This window comes from Schistocerca gregaria, chromosome 3 (genome assembly GCF_023897955.1).
Source record: "Schistocerca gregaria isolate iqSchGreg1 chromosome 3, iqSchGreg1.2, whole genome shotgun sequence".
Lineage (NCBI taxonomy): Eukaryota > Metazoa > Arthropoda > Insecta > Orthoptera > Acrididae > Schistocerca > Schistocerca gregaria.
Window position 1 is genome coordinate 82,472,237 of NC_064922.1, and position 18,711 is coordinate 82,490,947.

At 40.1% G+C, this 18,711-nt stretch overlaps 1 protein-coding gene across 8 annotated transcripts in view; it reads left to right on the plus strand.

Annotated features, from left to right (window-relative positions):
- LOC126356058 (F-actin-uncapping protein LRRC16A) overlaps positions 1–18,711 on the plus strand; it is a 488,103-nt gene that overhangs the window by 242,229 nt on the left and 227,163 nt on the right. For all 8 annotated transcript variants that reach the window (XM_050006760.1, XM_050006755.1, XM_050006753.1 and 5 more), the window contains exons 8-9: positions 5,036–5,200; positions 16,255–16,349. In XM_050006760.1, coding sequence (XP_049862717.1) covers positions 5,036–5,200; positions 16,255–16,349 — 260 coding nt within the window. The remainder of the gene's footprint in view (positions 1–5,035; positions 5,201–16,254; positions 16,350–18,711) is intronic.

Below are 18,711 nucleotides of genomic sequence, written 5' to 3' on the forward strand. Positions count from 1 at the left end.
GAACATCCCGACAATCCCCAACATCACCCCAGCTGAATCCCGTGCCATTAAGCAGCTGAAAACAGACCGCTCTATTGTAATCCTTCCGGTGGATAAAGGCTCCACAACTGTGGTACTTGACCGTGTGGAGTATGTGGCAGAAGGACTGCGTCAACTCTCCGACACCTCAACCTACAAAGCTGTTACCCAGGATCCCATTCCCTCCATTCAGACTGAGCTGCAGAAAATCCTAAAAATCCAAGGTCCCTCACAAGGCCTCACAATGGCTTCCATAGACTTACTCACTCCACCTGAGCCACGTACCCCTACCTTCTACCTATTACCCAAAATCCACAAAGAGAACCATCCTGGCCGTCCCATTGTAGCAGGCTTCAAAGCCCCAACAGAACGTATCTCAGCTCTGGTAGACCAACACCTCCAACCTATCACCTGCAGACTCCCATCCTACATCAAGGACACAAACCACTTCCTAGAACGCCTCAAATCCATTCCCACTCCTCTCCCACCTGAAACCTTTCTTGTGACCATAGATGCTACATCCCTTTACACAAACATCCCACACACCCATGGTCTCTCTGCCCTTGAGCACTACCTCTCCCAATGCCCACCCGAAAATCTTCCAAAACCCTCGTTCCTTATCACACTTACCAACTTCATCCTCACCCATAATTACTTCACTTTTGAAGGCCAGACCTACAAACAAATCAGGGGAACTGCCATGGGAACCAGGATGGCTCCATCATATGCCAACCTCTTCATGGGCCGCATGGAGGAGGCTTTCCTGAAGACCCAACAGCTGCTTCCCCTGGCCTGGTATAGGTTTATAGATGACATCTTTGTGGTCTGGACTCATGGTGAAGAAACACTCCTTAATTTCCTCCATAACCTCAACTCCTTTTCGAATCTGAATTTCACCTGGTCCTTCTCCAAAACCCATGCCACCTTCCTGGATGTTGACCTTCATCTTGTTGAAGCTCACATCCACACCTCTGTCCATATCAAACCCACCAACAAACAACAGTACCTTCACTTTGATAGCTGCCATCCATTCCACATCAAATGCTCCCTTCCCTACAGCCTAGGTATTCGTGGCAAACGTATCTGCTCCAGTGACGAATCCCTCAACAATTACACCAATAACCTGACCAGTGCTTTCCTCTCCCGCAACTATCCTGCAGACCTTGTACACAAACAGATCTCCCGAGCAATACATTCCTCCCCGTCCAACAACAATATTCCTACCCTCAGACCATACAGAAGCATCCCCCTTGTCACCCAATATTATCCTGGCCTCGAATACATCAATAAATTTCTCCGCCAGGGATATGACTTTCTCAAGTCAACCACTGAAATGAGATCATCCCTTGACAAAATTCTCCCCACACCACCCAGAGTTGCCTTTCGTCGTCCCCCTAACTTCCGTAACATCCTTGTTAAACCCTGCAATATTCTCAGACTACCTTCTCTACCCAGCGGTTCCTACCCCTGTAACCGACCCCGCTGCAAAACCTGCCCCATGCATCCCCCCACAAGCACCTACTCCAGCCCCGCTACTAGGAAAACATACACAATTCAAGGCAGGGCCACGTGTGAGACTACACATGTCATTTATCAGCTGACATGCCTCCACTGCACAGCCTTTTACATTGGTATGACAACAACTAAACTGGCTGAGCGTATGAACGGACACAGACGAACTGTCCGCCTAGGAGATGTCCAATACCCAGTAGCGGAGCATGCCCTCCAGCATAATTCTAGGGACCTAGGAACCTGCTACACTGTATGTGCCATTTGGCTTCTCCCACCCAACACCAGTCCCTCTGAACTGTGGAGATGGGAACTTGCACTCCAGCACATCCTTTCATCCCGCCATCCCCCTGGACTGAACCTACGTTAAACAACCTCACTCCCATTTACTTTTCAGTCTTCTCCTCTTTCCCTTTCCTCTTTAGCCATTCATGCATCTTTGCATCCTACATCTTTATACTATACACCTCTTTACTTCTGTATGCATCCTCTTTGGTTTGAAGCTGGCACAGTACCTGCAGTAGAATATCTTTGGCTTCCCTCAGACAACCATGCCTCCATCCTTGTTACCTTCCCTGTTTTCCTTTCCCTGTTGCTTCATAACCTGGGTTGTGAGTAACTAAATCCACTTTCCCTTCTTCCCTTTCTTTCCCCTCTCTCCTCCCTGATGAAGGAACATTTATTCCGAAAGCTAGGAACTTAAATTTTCGGTTGTTTTTTGTGTTTCTATTGGCTGTACTGAGCTGAGGTAAGTACTGGCCAGCCCCTCTATCTCTTTGTTAGTAATTGTTTCACATCTTTATATGAGATTTTCCATTAATTAGTTATATTCAATACTGTGAATGTTGAAATTGCCAATTTCAAACTTCACACCCTTCTTTTATGGAAGTTCTCAAGTTTTTCAAAATCAAATTTATTGCCTGGAGGTTTGTACACAGAGGAAATAATACAGTCACGCAGTTGAATGGTGATGCACTTTTAACTTGTTTCTTTTTCTAACATTATTATGTGTATTATGATAGCTTGGATGCACAATTCATCATGTTTCTGATTGATGCATACACAGGGTATGTGTGCCCCGGGCAACTGAGAAAAACTCGGTAATTTTTCCATCCGGGAGAAAACCAGGGAAAACAGAGGAATTTTTCATAATTCTGGGAATTTTTCATTGTTTTAGTTTCCAGTTAAATTTCTGTAATTTTGACTCATGAGAACTGATACTCTAACAAAGAATATTTTTGTATTTTGCTACTGTAGAATAATAGTGCAGCTATAAAACATAAATGAGGAAAAAAAAAACTAAAACTAAATTTTTGTTGCAAGTGGAACATTGTGCAAACACAAGCGTTTGCCAAAAGCAAAATGACCCCCAAAACCTTATGACGAATACTTGCAATACTATGTAACAACAAACTGCTTCCAATGAGTGTGGCATCACAAGTAGTTTACATTAGGTTTGTTTGAGCAGTTGGCAGTGAGCTAATGCACATGCACAATTGAGTTGTGTATGAGCAGTACAATCTCTCGCTTGTGGCTACTTGAAGTGTGGCAGTAGCTGTATCAGCAGTAGCAGCAAGCATCCAGATGCTAACTGGAAGAATTTTTCTTTCGTGCCCAAGCTCCAAATTTGCACACGCGCAGAGCAGAGTTGTTGTGAGGATAATAGTAGTCTCCACATGACCCATGTTTAGGTTTAGTGGTTTTGCTTTTTGCTCCTAGTTTACAGCTCCCATGTCAAATGAAAACAAAACGGGTTTCTATGGCCGGGAGCTATCAAGCGAATTAAAATATGTTCAGATAATTACGGAAGGCTAAAATATATTGTTAGTTTGTTTTCTGATTTTTTATTCTATTTCCACATTTTTGCCAGTCAGGCATTAAACACGTTGCAGAAGGGTGAAGTTATTTTTGTCAGTTTGCTAAGGACATTTGGCCTTTATTAATCTTTTCTGCTTAGGCAGCCCATTTATTTGAAAAGAAGTTTCATTCTGCAATATTGGCTAGTTCCAGATGTTCGCTGAATTTCAAGTACACGTTTTCATCTTCCAGCACATACAACATTATGCCACAGTACAGAACCAAACAGGAGATAGTACAGTACTGGTACTCCAAGAAAATTTACATCCTGAAAACCACACTAAATAGGTTAATATCAGGTTGGGGACTACTTCATTGTGAATCTGGACATATGAATGTGCACTTCACGCCGAATTCTGCATTTTAATATGGTTTAGGATTTCCAGTGCTCTTGGAGTATCCTCTCATGTTATGTTTCATTTATGACATAATATAAGATCTTGTAGAGATACACATTTCCTGTGTGATTGCAGCTGCGGATGCGCGTTAATGCCTGTTTTCTGGAACTCTCGGGCAATTGTTGAAATGAACCTATTTGTAACAGCACTCGGAAAAATATTGCAAATGGTATGAGAATTTCCTCAATCACAGGGTGTTTGACTCTTTTTTAAAACTGAATACATAGTGGGCCAGCCACTTAGAAGAAATTCAAGCCGAGAAGGGCTATGTCAGTGTTTTAAATTTTACTTGCACATTTGTGTGGTGCATCTTAGAGTGTAACACATGCAAAATAAGACCAATATTAATCTGGAAGTTTAGCTTCTCTTGAGACTAATATTATGTGCGAAAGCTTAGCTTTTCTTGTAACTACACTATGCATATTAATTTCAACCATTAACTTTTCCTATTTGTGTGTTTGCACTACTTAACAGTGATGATGCTATTGTCTCTGAATATTTGCTACCTTGTGATGGCGAGATCACATCACATAACATGATCTACAATTGCTTACAAAAGTGCATCACAATATCAATTTCAATGCTTTGGAAGGTAGCATGGTGAGATTCGAATTTACACTTTCGTAATACAAAAATATGCAGTGTATATGTTGCTGCACATCAAAGAGCTTGCCAAAACTTTTTTCTTAGGTTTCATTTTCCAAAGTTGTGGTAAGTTCTCCGGCATTGTACAAAACGTTAACCATTCTAAGGATTGACAAGTTTACACTTCCAAAGGAATGTATACTGTCACTTAAAACAGAAAAAGTGTATTTTCACCCATTGAAGATGAGCCTGGTATGTCATCTTTGGCCCTGGAAAAGATTGAAGTTTAGCTGGCAGATTATCTTTCATTTCTAAGGATGCTTTTTTGCTGAAAGGATCAGCCTGATAACATAGGTGGAGTTAATTTTTGTTGTTGTTCTTCTTCTTCTTCTTTCTCGTTGTCTTTTTCCCCAACCAGAATGTTATATTTGTCCAACTAGAACTTACCAAGAGTATATGCTTTCTAACATAAATCATTTACTAATTGATAAGTATATACAACATAATCAATTTAGGGTTCATATATTTCCTACTTAAGTGTCAGTTCAGTCCTAAAACATAATATCTAATATCACTAAGTTAATTTTGTTCATTTTTAGTAAATTATTTGCCATGATTGGATATAACTGTGAATGTCACCTTGCTATCAACATTGTGCGATTTTTCAGGGACATAGTGCCTATAATCAGCGCCCTAGAGTACAATACATGGTTCACAAAACTGAAAGCCAGCAATATGAAGCTGACCCATGAGGCCTTGGATCGGTTATTGCACATATTGAAGAAGACTCTTAGCCTTGAGGAACTTTATCTGGATAACCTCGGTGTTAAATGGTAAGAGATACATGCTTCCAATTATCTTCTGCTGCAGCAGTCTTCAATTCGAAGGCAAAATCTTCTGTGTTGTTATGCTATGTCATACTCTTCAAATTAGAGCAAAGTATGAAATATGAAGTAGTGGAACATTAGGAGGACTGCAGCCAGGACGTAGATTTCAACAATGTATGTGTGTTAATGAAAGAATGTAACATTTATTGAAGGAGAAGCAGTTGATATTTACAAGAATGAAGGTAATTTCACTAGGCGTGACAACTGTAGGCTTCCAGCTTCTTGACTTCCTCCCATCAAGGAATTTGGAAATTTGTGGTAAGGTCTTATGGGACCAAACTGCTGAGGTCATTGGTTCCTAAGCTTATGCACTATTTAATGTAACTTAAACTAACTTACACTAAAGACAAAACACACACACACACACACACACACACACACACACACACACACACACAAGCCTAAGGGAGAACTCGAACCTCCGATGGGGGGAGCCGTGCGGACCATGACAAGACACTTTAGACTGTGCAGTTACCCCACATGGCACCTCCCGTCAAAGAAGTAAAAACTTGGCCACAGCGCACTAGAAATACAAACCACTGCCAGGAAACTGCCTCTGTGGCATGATGATACTGCAAGGTTAAGGTGATCGCTTTTATGGTGTGTGGCCAGATGGCGAGGCCAGCTGGTGTGTCTGCTGTAGGAATGAGAGGAGGACCGCAGTAAATATCGAGCTGTTTCTCACATAAATTATTTCTAACATATGTAACATGTAACATGAACACTAAAAAAGAAAAGTAATTGCTCTTGTATATTAATCAAGGAGATACTAGAGCTGCCTCCTTTCATTGTTCAATCATTGCTGACACCTACTTAGGAAATTGCTCAGTTGTAACTGCAGTTTTTTTCTGAGAAATTGTGCCAATTTTGTATTGAATGTATGTTTTAAGTTTGTGTTAAGTTTATTGATTTGAATTGTGCACTTCCTCTTTTAATGCCCCCCCCCCCTCCACACACACACACACACACACACACACACACACACACACACACACACACACACAGATAAGAATTAAAAGTGGATAAATTCAGGTAATGAGATGGCCATATGTTGTTAGTGACGAAACATGTCATGAATTTACTGAAATGCCAAAGCTAGCTGTGTTTCTTTCACTGCTAATAATGCACCACTCTCCTGTTTTTGATCATTCTGGGGTTCATCATGTAGTATGTTAGGCTTTTCAGAACTCCAGTTATTGTTATTTTGTCCAAAAATAAAGTTTGGTTAGGGTCAGTTTCTGCACTATGCACACTAGTCAAATTCAATTCACTAAACCTCAACATTTTTGCTGGGTTTATGTTCTTGTGCTGCAGTTATTTTACAGGGTTGTAGCTTCAGTAACTTCATAACTTTTTGAGCAGAGTCATAGGAAATTCCCATTGCTGAGAAAGACATCAAACTGATTTTCAAGGAAGCCTTTCCAGAGCATGTCCGATGTGAGCCAGAGTTTCTTCTATGAGTCCTACACGTGAGAGTCTCATGTTTCCTGTCTGTTTCACGAAATTTTCTTACCAGTCGATGAATCTTATTCCAATTATAAACTTGAATATCAGGGAATTCCTTTTTAAATAATCTCCTTATTCTGTGCACATGCATGAATCGTACATGAATACTCTTTGGTGAATAGAATACTTGTATTTTCCCATTTCACTTTCTACACTTCTACTTGATGAACTATATTGCATCGCCTAACAAACAAAAGTTGCAACAGAAGGGAAATGTACTTCTTATCAGTGCTGTCACCAGCTGCCAGCTGGCAAGAGAAAGAATCCCCACCAGGTGGGTGTGTTCAGTATTGATCACCCTGTATTTTGATAAATATTCCTACTCTCTTTCTCTGCCTGTTATTGTTACCCAGCCAATGATATTGGCCCATCATAGGTAGCCTTTTAAGTAATGCCACCTTTTAAGAACAAGAATGGGAAAGCTCCCTGTTATAAGTGAATGCAACATTGCTCTTTGACAGTATTGAGTAAACAGAGGACACCAGAAGATTCTGAAGATGCTAGCAGAGGTGCAAAATGTTGATTTGTGTGAAGAAATTTGACGGGGAAGATGCCTCTTATGTGAGTACATGTATGGCAAGCATGGGACCCCAAGCTACTGCAGCACCTATTTTCGTTCCTGACTTGCAATCTCTCATCTCTGAATATCCTTCCTTCACTTGCTCTCTTTTTTTATTTCAGCCGGGTCATTCCATAGGTTCTTCCTTTCTTGGAATATTCCTTCATTTATCACTTTTTGGCTGAAGTAATTTGTCGTTTCCTAATGAGTCTGACCTTCATTATTCAGATATCTCTGTACGTGAACTGACTGGGGAAGAACCTCTTGAATAGCTCTTACTGCTCCCATTGTGCCAGATGGCCTTTGATGCGGCTGCTTGATGTCTGTGGGAAGAGTCCTCGATCAGAGTAGAACATCTGGGTGACATACCAGTGACCATTGCCCCACAGAAGACTTTAAATCTGATCCAAGGAATCATCTTCCACTGAGACCCTACACTTCAAACAGATGAGGAGCTACAGGCTAATCTTGATCAGTGTGATGTTCATTTTATCTCTTGCACCCAGAAAGGTCCCAATGATGATAACACAAATCAGGCACATGTATCTTATTCTTGGAAGTGAATGCCCTCCCAGAAAAAGTTAAGTCATGGTGTTCAGGTATGACTGAAACCACATATTCCACTGCACATGAGGTGCTTCCAATGCTTACATTTTAGTCATATCATATGACTCATATGTCATTCCACATCATGGCAGACCCTAAATGTAGTAACTGCGGATGATCACTCCATGAGGCTGTCCTTGTAAACAGCCACATTTGTGTGTGAGTTGTACAGAACACCATCCACCACGTGCCTAGTCTTCAAGGAAGAAAGTAAAGTTGTGTACTGAGGTGTATAAAAAATTTGAATGCCTAAATCCTGTTGATAAGACGTCCAGTTATGCAAAAGCCACAATCATCACTCCACCATTAAAGATGTCTTTATCCTCGCACAACTACTGCTGTCACAGAGGTCTCATCATGATTTGTTTGTCTGTAATGGCACAGGATAAGGAAATGAGTGCAGTAAGATTGAAACCAGTGTTGTGTAGACAGTGAGGAAGTGAGAGAGTCTAAAAAGCAAACCATGGAATAAATTTGTGTTGGTTGTCGATGGAAACAGTTTAGTTCAAAGTGCTTGCATCTTGCATAAACTGCTCACTGTTGTGGTTCCAGTTTGGAACTATTCATTTAAAGAAACACAGCTGAAAGAAATCTAACATTGACACAGTTCCTTCAGGGATGCCGACAGTAACAAAAATAGCATAACAACAAAATGCGTTGCATTGTGTGTCAAAGATATGAGACCTTTTGATGCTGTTCTGGTGTAGGCTTCAGAGAACAAAGCCAAGAATGTCTAGATATGCACTATGGGGAAGTCAGCATTTCAGATGTCATGCTATACCCCTACACTGTAAGCAGACATGCAAAGAACAGGTTGATACAACGTGAAACAGCATAATACCTTTCTTTATTAAGAAAGTTATTGAGAAAATTTGCATTGCAACTGTTTCACACAAATGGGTGCATTATTTGACACTTTCAGCGCATTACATAATCACGGACAGAAAATATTAACAAAGAAATGTAAGAATGTATAGCTGATTGCAATGCATTAAAAAACAACAAAAGGCTTCTTTGTGCTTGTCATTGTAATAACACAGCACTTAGCAGCACTTTAGATGATGGTTGCCTTTTGCTAAATTATGCCCCAAAGATTCTAGCAACATTAAATGCTGCAAAATGTGTTGTACAAAACATGAAGAAAACTGGTGTTTGCTTACCTTTAAAATCATCTTTGAAACAAGATGAAATTGCTGTGTTAGTGACGAAGAAGAATTCCACTTCAATAAAAAAAATGTATGTTTCCTGGAACCATTTAAAGTGGGAGTGATGAGTTAGAAGGCGGAAAAAACAACCTACAATCTAGTTAGATCATGCATGGTTTAACAACAAATCTGCCAAGTCAATGAAAATAACTATCAAATAGTGTGAAGTGAGTTACATGACTGCAGTGACAAGTATTTGTTCTTTATGGTACAAAGAAAGGATGAATTTGTAATTAACTAGCTTAATTGATGTATACAACAGATATGTGTTTTTTAATATGAGGTATGGGGGATTAATAATTGACCTGTGATGTTTGTACACAAGAAGGTCGTAATTACTTTCGACCATAAAATTCATATCTTCCTTAGGTTATTTTCACTTGTTGTCAATATGCTTGACACAAATGAAAAGCAGGATATTCTTAGCACTGTGCGACAAAAGTGGGCTAATTTTACAGGCACTGCATGCAGTCATTCACGTAATCCTCCTTGTATAGCTATTGTGTATTGTCTTACAGCCAAATAGAAGTTGTATAATATTTTATCAGTGTAAAATACATTTTTTGTGGGTACACTTACATACAGTCCTGTATTACTACTCTCTCTCTGTTGTTTTTTTTAAATTAGAGCTATCAAGTACTGTGTCATCACAACACACACACACACACACACACACACACACACACAGAGAGAGAGAGAGAGAGAGAGAGAGAGAGATCATTTCAGGAACTTGGACTATAAGAAATTCTCAGTTGCAGATGAACTAGAGCCATATATTTTAATGCATGTTGCAGTAGATCTGTATATTTGAATTCACATAGGATAGAACATACGTGTAAACTATCTATAAGTGATGGCTGCAGTTATAAGATGTATTTTATATATCCCAGCAACAAGCACAGGTAGTAAGTGATGCTTCAGTAATGCTAACAAGCTATTAACAAACTGGCACAATCAATTAAATCTAGACTGCAACAATGATGCTGCTGCTTATCAATAGTAATTGCAAATTTTCTTTAATTGAAAAGTGTGAATATTTACGGCTATGCATAAATAATGTTGTTAGTATTTTTTCTTTCTACTTTCAGTTGTTCCCTAGATTCAAGAGTATGTATTTAATATTTGTGCAGTTTCCTATTATTGGCAAGCAGAATAAATCTTCTGCTTGGAAATAAGACTTTTTGTACTGAATATTAGATTATTATCCATGTGATGCATCAAATTAATTGTCGTGTATGTGTTCTTGGAAATGTTACTTTAGTGTTAAAAAAGAGATAAAGAAAACAAGAAAAGGGAAAGAGAGAGAAAATGAGAGAGGGAGATATTGGATTTACAGTGTGGTGGGGCAAGGAAAGGGCGAGGTTGGTTGTCAACTAAGACTGTTCACACTCGGATATTCGCATGTGCCAACAGTCATGGAGTGAGTATGTGGCTGAGTAGAGTACTGTGGGGCTGTACACAAGCATCTCAGTCCCACCCTTCAGCGGGCAAGCCGTAACTGGTCAAACATATAGCCTCACAGCACTATACTCGAAAATTGTAGATAAAATGGAATATGCTTTTACAGTCAGGAACACCATTTGTTGCCAGGAACATGTCGTGTTTTTGCAGCAGAAGTCATAGCCGTTAACAGAGCTCTACAGTTTATGAAATGGGTCTACCTTCACTGCGTTTTAAAATGTCAGCCCTCCAGGCTATTGACCAATGTTACTCTTGTCACTATGTTGTCTCTGCTATTCACGACCTTCCTCCTGAACGTGATCATACTGACTGATCAGTTGCCTTTCTTTGGACCCCAGGTCATGTGGGTATCTCGGGGAATGAACTGGCTGACCATTTGATAAGAGGAGCGATTACTTGCCCCATTTGCTTTGCTGATCCCAGCTACGGATTTGTGGGTGCATCTAAGAATTGTGCTTGCTCAGGGATGGAATAACATCTGGTAGTAAACTGCACCCTCTAATAAACTCTGTGCTGTAGAGGAAACCGTTGCTGCATGGTGCTCTTCCTTCCTTTCCTCCCAGAAAAAATCCACTGTCTTTTGTCGTGTTCACATTGGCCATAACAGGCTAACCCATGGTTTTTATTTTATTTGATGAGCCATCCCCACAGTGTAGTTATAGAGCCTTATAGGCAGTAGCTCATATCCTGGTGGAATGCCCCTTCTTCTGGCCCTTGATGCTGAGTGTGGGCTTCTAAATTCTGTGCTTCTACTTTTGGAAGACAATTCGTGGTTATCTGTTTTATCCATGAAAGTGGCTTTATTTTCAGATATAAGGTTGTTAGCTACCTTTTGTGACAAGCGCAGGATGATTGGGGTTGGGGTGTGTCTCATTGCGTGCTGGATCAGGGGGCCCCTGATACTAGCATACCTCCTTGACGTGCTCACTCATTACTCTCTTTCTCTCGTTTTAATTGCTTTAAGGCTTGTCTCCTTTTCTGCCACATCCTATTTTCTATTTTAGATGTAGGACTTTGTTGGATGATAGGTGTTCTTTAACCATTTGGCTGTACTGGAGCAGAGGTGGGACAGCTGCAGGTGGGACATGCCTCGTCGCATACAGAGCCCCGGGAATACCCGCCGGCTGCCTTACCTCTTCTCCCAACTAATGTCCATTACAATTCTGGCGTTCTCACTTTTAGTGCCAGATTACAGTGGAGCTGTATAACAGTGCAGAGCGGAGTTACATGTTGAGCGTATGCCAGTGCACTGCTTTGTGCTCAGGTATAATGAGGCAGGTCATGGAGCAGCAGTCAGCAGGCTCACTGGAGTGTGTGGGTGGAAAACATGCAGGCTAGCCAATCTGCAGTCTTTCTCAAATGATTTTAAAGAAACTACTCTGTGGAAAAAATATGATTCTTGCACATCTCGTAACTTTACTCCTCAGCTTCATGATGAACACTCTGTTATTTTGTTAATGGTAATAGTTATTGTGATATTTGAAACTTGAGTAACCTACTGCAAGAATTTCGAAAAGATTGCTTTGAAAATTAGGGGTTTCTATGAACTGGCATTTCGGTCATGTTATTAGGTCATATGTTTCTGCGTATGAATGTAGCTAACCTACTGAATTATTCATTAAACTTAGAATAATGTTGCTATCGATGACCTGTCTCAAGAAAACTGATGTACAGTGCTTAATTGCAAACTCACATGCCAGTGGAAAAGCCAAAATGGAAATATTTGTAACTTCCTCAAGTCTCAGAAACAGTATGAGGTATTGAAACAATATTTTGGCAAATGATTGTATGCAAAGGGGAGACTATTTTTCTATATGATTAATAGAGCAAACTTCCATATCTGTCCGACAGGCATTCAAGCTGCTACAGATTTTACCAGCTAAATAACGTCTTTTTTGAGGGCCATCGATAGCTGATGCAGGTTCTTAGAAACCAGAAGTAGTGTTTGAGACATTCACAGTAAATTGTTTATATGACATACAGAACTTTCCAATTGCAGTCAGTGACGTTGACAGAAAACATTTTCACCTGAAATACTCAGAAAATTTTGGTACAATATTCTGTAGTAATAAAAAATTTTGTGCGATCATACGACAAGCATTTGCCGATCCTCAGGGGAAACTCCTTATAATCGATGTTGAGGGATATGTGTAGGAAAGTGTATTTCACTTGATGCAAGGATGGGAGCACCACCAGACTCTCCACAGCTAAATACATCAGTGGGATTGCCTTTTGTATTCATTAGAGAATAGGCATATTCATCGTTGTGGCATTTTATCAAATATTACAGACGATCTATATCAATTGAGTGAATGTTTCAACAAATGCTTTTCCAGACCACAATGATTAATAGAAGGTGCTTTTGGAATAATGAACACTAAGTGGAGCATATTTTGGAAGCCAGTAGAAGATTCCAGAATTTGCTGAGAATCTTGTCAAATATACATGTTCTCCACGATACTGCCGTTCACCTACAAGAATCCCTCATTGCTGAGGAGCAACATACAGTAGACATCGAGCATTCTATGCAAGGCATTTATCAGACAGGACGAAACTTTAACAAACATTTAAATGGAGGTGCCGAAAGGTGACGATTTTGGAAGTTTTTTGTCATATAATACAACACAATTTTCATGTGTTTCTCAGTTATGCTACTGCAACTTTACTATTGCATCTTTTAAGACAGTGAAAGAAATGAGAAATTAATGAAATGCCTTCTGTACCTGTAGTCTGTAATTCTGCTGCAACCTCATCATTTAGTGGGCCAAAATGAGTCAATTGTGATGATCATTATTTTGGTGGTCCCATAAAGGACGCCAAGTAAAAACGGCTGCTATCGAAGCTTCCACAGATACCAGATTCTCAACAGTATAACAGCAGAAACACAGCATAAGAAATAGTACTGACTCTGCTACCAGTAGCGACAACCAAAAACCGCCGGTGATCCACTACCACAGCTCTCTGAAACAAACGCATTCGATTTGCTCGGCGCCGCTCTGTGGCACTCTTCTTTGCTTGTGGTACCACTATAATTGTGTGCACTGGACAATTATTGTTTGTTTTGCCATAGCTACTATGCTTGCTCTGCCGCGCCGCTCTGGTTTGCGATGCTGCTCCACTCTAACCGCAGTCTTCCTGCTCTGAGCGGCAGGAAACATTCTTTGCTCTGTAACTGTCTTCACCCTTCACTGAGATGGTAGGGGTTGTTTGGGGGTAAGTGTGTCAGCAGCTAGGTGTGGAATGAAGATGTCTCATGTAACTCCAAGCTAATAATAATGTATTGATCTCACCAGGTGCCTGTCCTGAGCTGTGATTGTAAAACCTGGACAGTAAAGTAAAGGGATTTAAGTAAGGTATAGGCATGTGAAATGAAATTTAACAGAACCAGAGTAATAGCAACGAGGATGGATAGGTTATTAAATGTAGTGATGAGGTAGATAATAAAGGATGTATCCTTACTGAAGCAGATGGAATCGGCAATGCTTAATTGGTAGAGAAACGTAAAGAAAATCACACAAGACAGAATACTGAGGCAGATGCATGAATTGTGACTCTAAGGCAAGAGATGAACATGTAGTTGGCTGAAAGGATTGGAGGAGAATATTCCGAGAGGATGGGAGGATGGTGATGGGAGGATTGAGAAAAATGGAGTGGCTGATATGCAAAGGAGACCTGCCGTGGCTGCAAACTCTTCCTGGTAATCCAGAATGAGATTTTCACTCTGCAGCGGTTTGTGCACTGATATGAAACATCCTGGCCGATTAAAACTGTGTGTCCGACCGAGACTCAAACTCGGGACCTTTGCCTTTCGCAGGCAAGTGCTCTACCATCTGAGCTACCGAAGCACGACTCACGCCTGGCACTCATAGCTTTACTTCTGCCAGTATCTCGTCTCCTACCTTCCAAACTTTACAGAAGCTCTCCTGCGAACCTTGCAGGACGCACTCCTGAAAGAAAGGATATTGCGGAGACATGGCTTAGCCACAGCCTGGGGGATGTTTCCAGAATAAGTTTGGAAGGTAGGAGACAAGATACTGGTAGAATTAAAGCTGTGAGTGCCGGACGTGAGTCGTGCTTCGGTAGCTCAGATGGTAGAGCACTTGCCTGCGAAAGGCAAAGGTCCCGAGTTTGAGTCTCGGTTGGGCACACAGTTTTAATGTTTGTTTGTGCTCTGGGAAATAAACATCATAGTACAATAAACCAATAAGTAAGTAAGTATTTTTCTTTGCTGAGTATCCATATATGTATAATTAAATGTAGTGTGTGTGTGTGTGTGTGTGTGTGTGTGTGTGTGTTTGTTAGCAGTAGGTAAACAACAGCCAGTTAGTAAGGAGAAGTAAAGCAAAGTAAAATATATAAGTAACCAAATATTTGGAAATAGGCTGAAGTAAATTTAAAACTATACCTACTTCTTCATATAAAAACCTTAAAAAGTGATAGAACCACTATCAAAGGGCATCACAGCCTATTGAATGCCTCATTGGCATGAATATGATTATTAGGGCTTGTGCAACTAATTTAATGTGTCTCTGTTGCCTTTGTATAATTTTAAACATAATTATTGATAAAATAATTAGAATAAGCATTTGAATAACTGTGCTCACTCAATGTGTTTCTTGGATTAGATTGTCACTTCAAATCACCTACCCCTTCGCAGTGCTTCTTTTAGATTAGCTGACTATTGCTTAGAAGTATACTTTGATGAGATTTTGGGGTGACTGATAGACAACTGTTGTGTGTGGTTTGTAAGTTTTAACCTTTTTGCTTTTCACTGAAGTATACAGTAAAGTAATACTTTTAAAGTTGCTTTCTGCCCAAGACTTCTGTATGCAGTAAGTAGTAGCAATATCGTAATTCATATTGTTGTTATTTCATCCCAGATTTCCCATTGTACAATTATTCTTTGCTCCCATTCAGTGCATATTTCCTACACCACTTCTAACATAAATAAAGTCCTTTTCCCACACAAAAGCCTAGCATTGTATGCAGCTCATATTCTGCTGGATAGTATCATCCGCTGTACCAATTACCAATGGCAAAAGCTATTATTTGTGTCTGCATAAATAGTAGACTTTTAATCAGTGTCTTATTCATTTTCTTTGCACACACTCACCGACAGATAGTAAATAGAATATTCTGTTCACTGTATACATTATATTGAACAAACTATGTATGGTACACACTATAGGACAGTCAGCAACTCCTGCTCTAGTTCTGGTGAGTGCAAGTTCTCCATTACAGTATGCTCTGTGTGTTCTTAAACAACCACTATTAGATGCTCTAGTAGAACATACTGCAATACTAATTCTGGCAACATTAACCCCTCAGTATTTAGGAATGATAGAGAGCTCTGTTAAAAAAAAAAAAATAAATAAATAAATAAAAAAATAAAAAAGTGTGTCGTGTACACTCCAAGAATGTTACAGTATACTGAAGTGAAACACCATCGATTGAGCAACCACACTGTTGCTTAAATTAGTGGTTTCATATTATAAATCATTAAGATTATAAAGATAAATTAATTGTACTTTTATTTAGCATGTTACTGAAATAATTATGTGCTACAGGTTATGAAACGCAACTGCTATTCTCCTTCTGTAGCAACAAAATATTTGGAAGAAGAAGAAGAAAAAAAAAATTACATTTCTATCTCCTTGTTTCAGGGATTTTGCTCACAAACTGTCACTGGCGTTAATAGCCAACAGCAACTCTCCTCTTCATACTTTAGACTTGTCTAACAATCTGATAGAGGATAAAGGTAATTTTTTAATTGTTTACTCCATCTTACTGCATACCATTTTGATGTTTTGAAGTTATGTCTTGATGTAGTGTAGAATTTTATTAGTTGTGTGTTTTAATTTCACAGCCGCTGGCTATGTGCTGAGGTTATGATAAAACAGTAGTGGCATTTGCAGTATCTTTACTGACATCATTTAAGGTGCTGTTTCAAATCACTGTTCATTGAATGAAGTAATGTAAGTGAGGGGATGAAACACCATTCAAAAAAGTATTGTGCACTTTATTTCTTCAGGTTTTAGTTGTCCACAGATAAACTATTTCTCCTTGTACGGTAGACTATTGTAAAATAACATTAACTGAACTTGAACATCATTGATAAATGGTTTAGGTCATATGCACATACAAAAATAGCTAAGATTTTCAAGTTTATTCCTTGATGGAGCAATAAGATATCAGTGAGTGGAAACTGCTAATTGGGAAACATCTAAATGTTTGGATCTCAGACAATGGATTATCAGACAGATTTCCTCATTCATTTAACATATGAAGGTTTTGCTTCCCATTTCCACCATGGTATCCATATTGCTGGAAGAGATAAAACTATTAACTTCATGTAGCAACTATGAAGTAAGCGAGTAACAACACATGCTTATTTGACAAAGATGGCCACCAGGATGACGACTTTGTAAATGGGGGTTCCACAACTGGACCATCAGTTGACTCTAAGCCGTATTTTGTTGGGGGTCTGGAACTATGAATGTTCTGCAATGGATTTTCCAAACAAACTGGGGGCAATAAAGAGACCACAACCACACGACAGTCTTCCCTTTGTGGGCTTCTTGCAGGGAATCCACTGTTCTTTGTCAGCTGTGCATTGGCCATACTAGGCTGTCCGCAGCCACAGCCTCCAATGTGTGGATCCACCTTACTGCTGATTTGTTGCCTGCATGACGGTGGCCCACATCCTACTAGACTGCCAAAATTTGGCTGCTTTACGGTGATATTTTAACTTTCCTAATACACTACCTCTGGTGCTACCAGATGATGTCAAAGCAGCTGAGCTGGTTTTCTGTTCCACCTGTGAAGGTGGTTTCTATTCATCTCTGTGAGATGGGGAACTTTGGTCCCATTGACTGCCTAAGGAGTTAAGGGGGCACCCCTTTCCTGGTTTGGGCCAGGAGATGTACAATGGCCTTTTCTCGACAGTCTGGTGTGTCGCCTACCCCTCCCATCTTTTTATTGTCCTTATTATTTTACAATTGCTATTTTTAATTTTTTACCTTTCCTTAAATTTTATCATCTTGGCCATGCTGCTCATTTTCTTGGAGTAACAAGTGGTGTGATGGGATGTAGAGGATGTCTCCCTCGCTGCATACCATGCTTCAAGGGATCTCCAACTGCATTCTGGGCAGAACAGCTCACCCATCTTACCCCCCATCCCCCTTTCTCACCCCCTCTTACTGCTGCTTGATATTATCTCTGTCTTGTTGTATCTTGCTTACAGTTGGGCTTTCTGGGATTTGCATTTTATGTCCTTTTTCTTAGCATTATTCGTGGTTTGGTACATAAAGGATGAAGGGACTGGTGACATCGCAATTTGGGCCCCTTATCTACAGTATACTATCAAGCAATTGTTGCTGCTGTCTTCAGAGACTAGAGTTTCCACAGTATACTCATAGTGAGAATTTAGAAGAAAGGTAAACAGTTGGTCACTAAGAATGTTGAAAAAAAAAACACCCTGATTCTTGTTCATGTTAATCTTTACCTAGGCACTGTGAGGGATGGTGGGTTACAGAACCACCTACAGATCGAACTAAAACGTCCATACTCTAATGTTTAAATGCCTCATTGGGCCATTTGTGCACTTGACACTACGCATAATTTGAGAAAGAGACATCATTATAACCTGTCTAGACAGACTGTGTGCCTCCAGTCAGCTGCTGCCCACTTTGTGTTGTTTTCCCCACTGAAGACATGCAGTTTTATGTGCCAGAGTGGGCAATGGTCTTCTGCGAGGTACAAAACTCTAAATATCCATTCTGTGAACTTCCCTAATCAGTGTTCACTTGGGAACTGGTTTAGGTGGACTTGCATTCACTGCAGCTGCAATTCCTTTCAAGTTTGAGACTGGTCTTAATTGTGAAGGTATCATGAATAAACCTGAACGAGACATGGGCTAGTTAGGAATGTTTCCTCTAGACGGCCCATAAACAGACAGGCATAGGATGACGCCACACAGATGCCCATGGGCATGCCACAGATCTGATAAATTAGCTTCCTCAGAGAAAAGTAGTTGTGTGTGAGGACGTAATTAAGTAGAGGCATTAGAAGAAATGAGATGTTGTGGCAAGTTGTGTTCATTTTCAGCAAGGCTGTGGGCA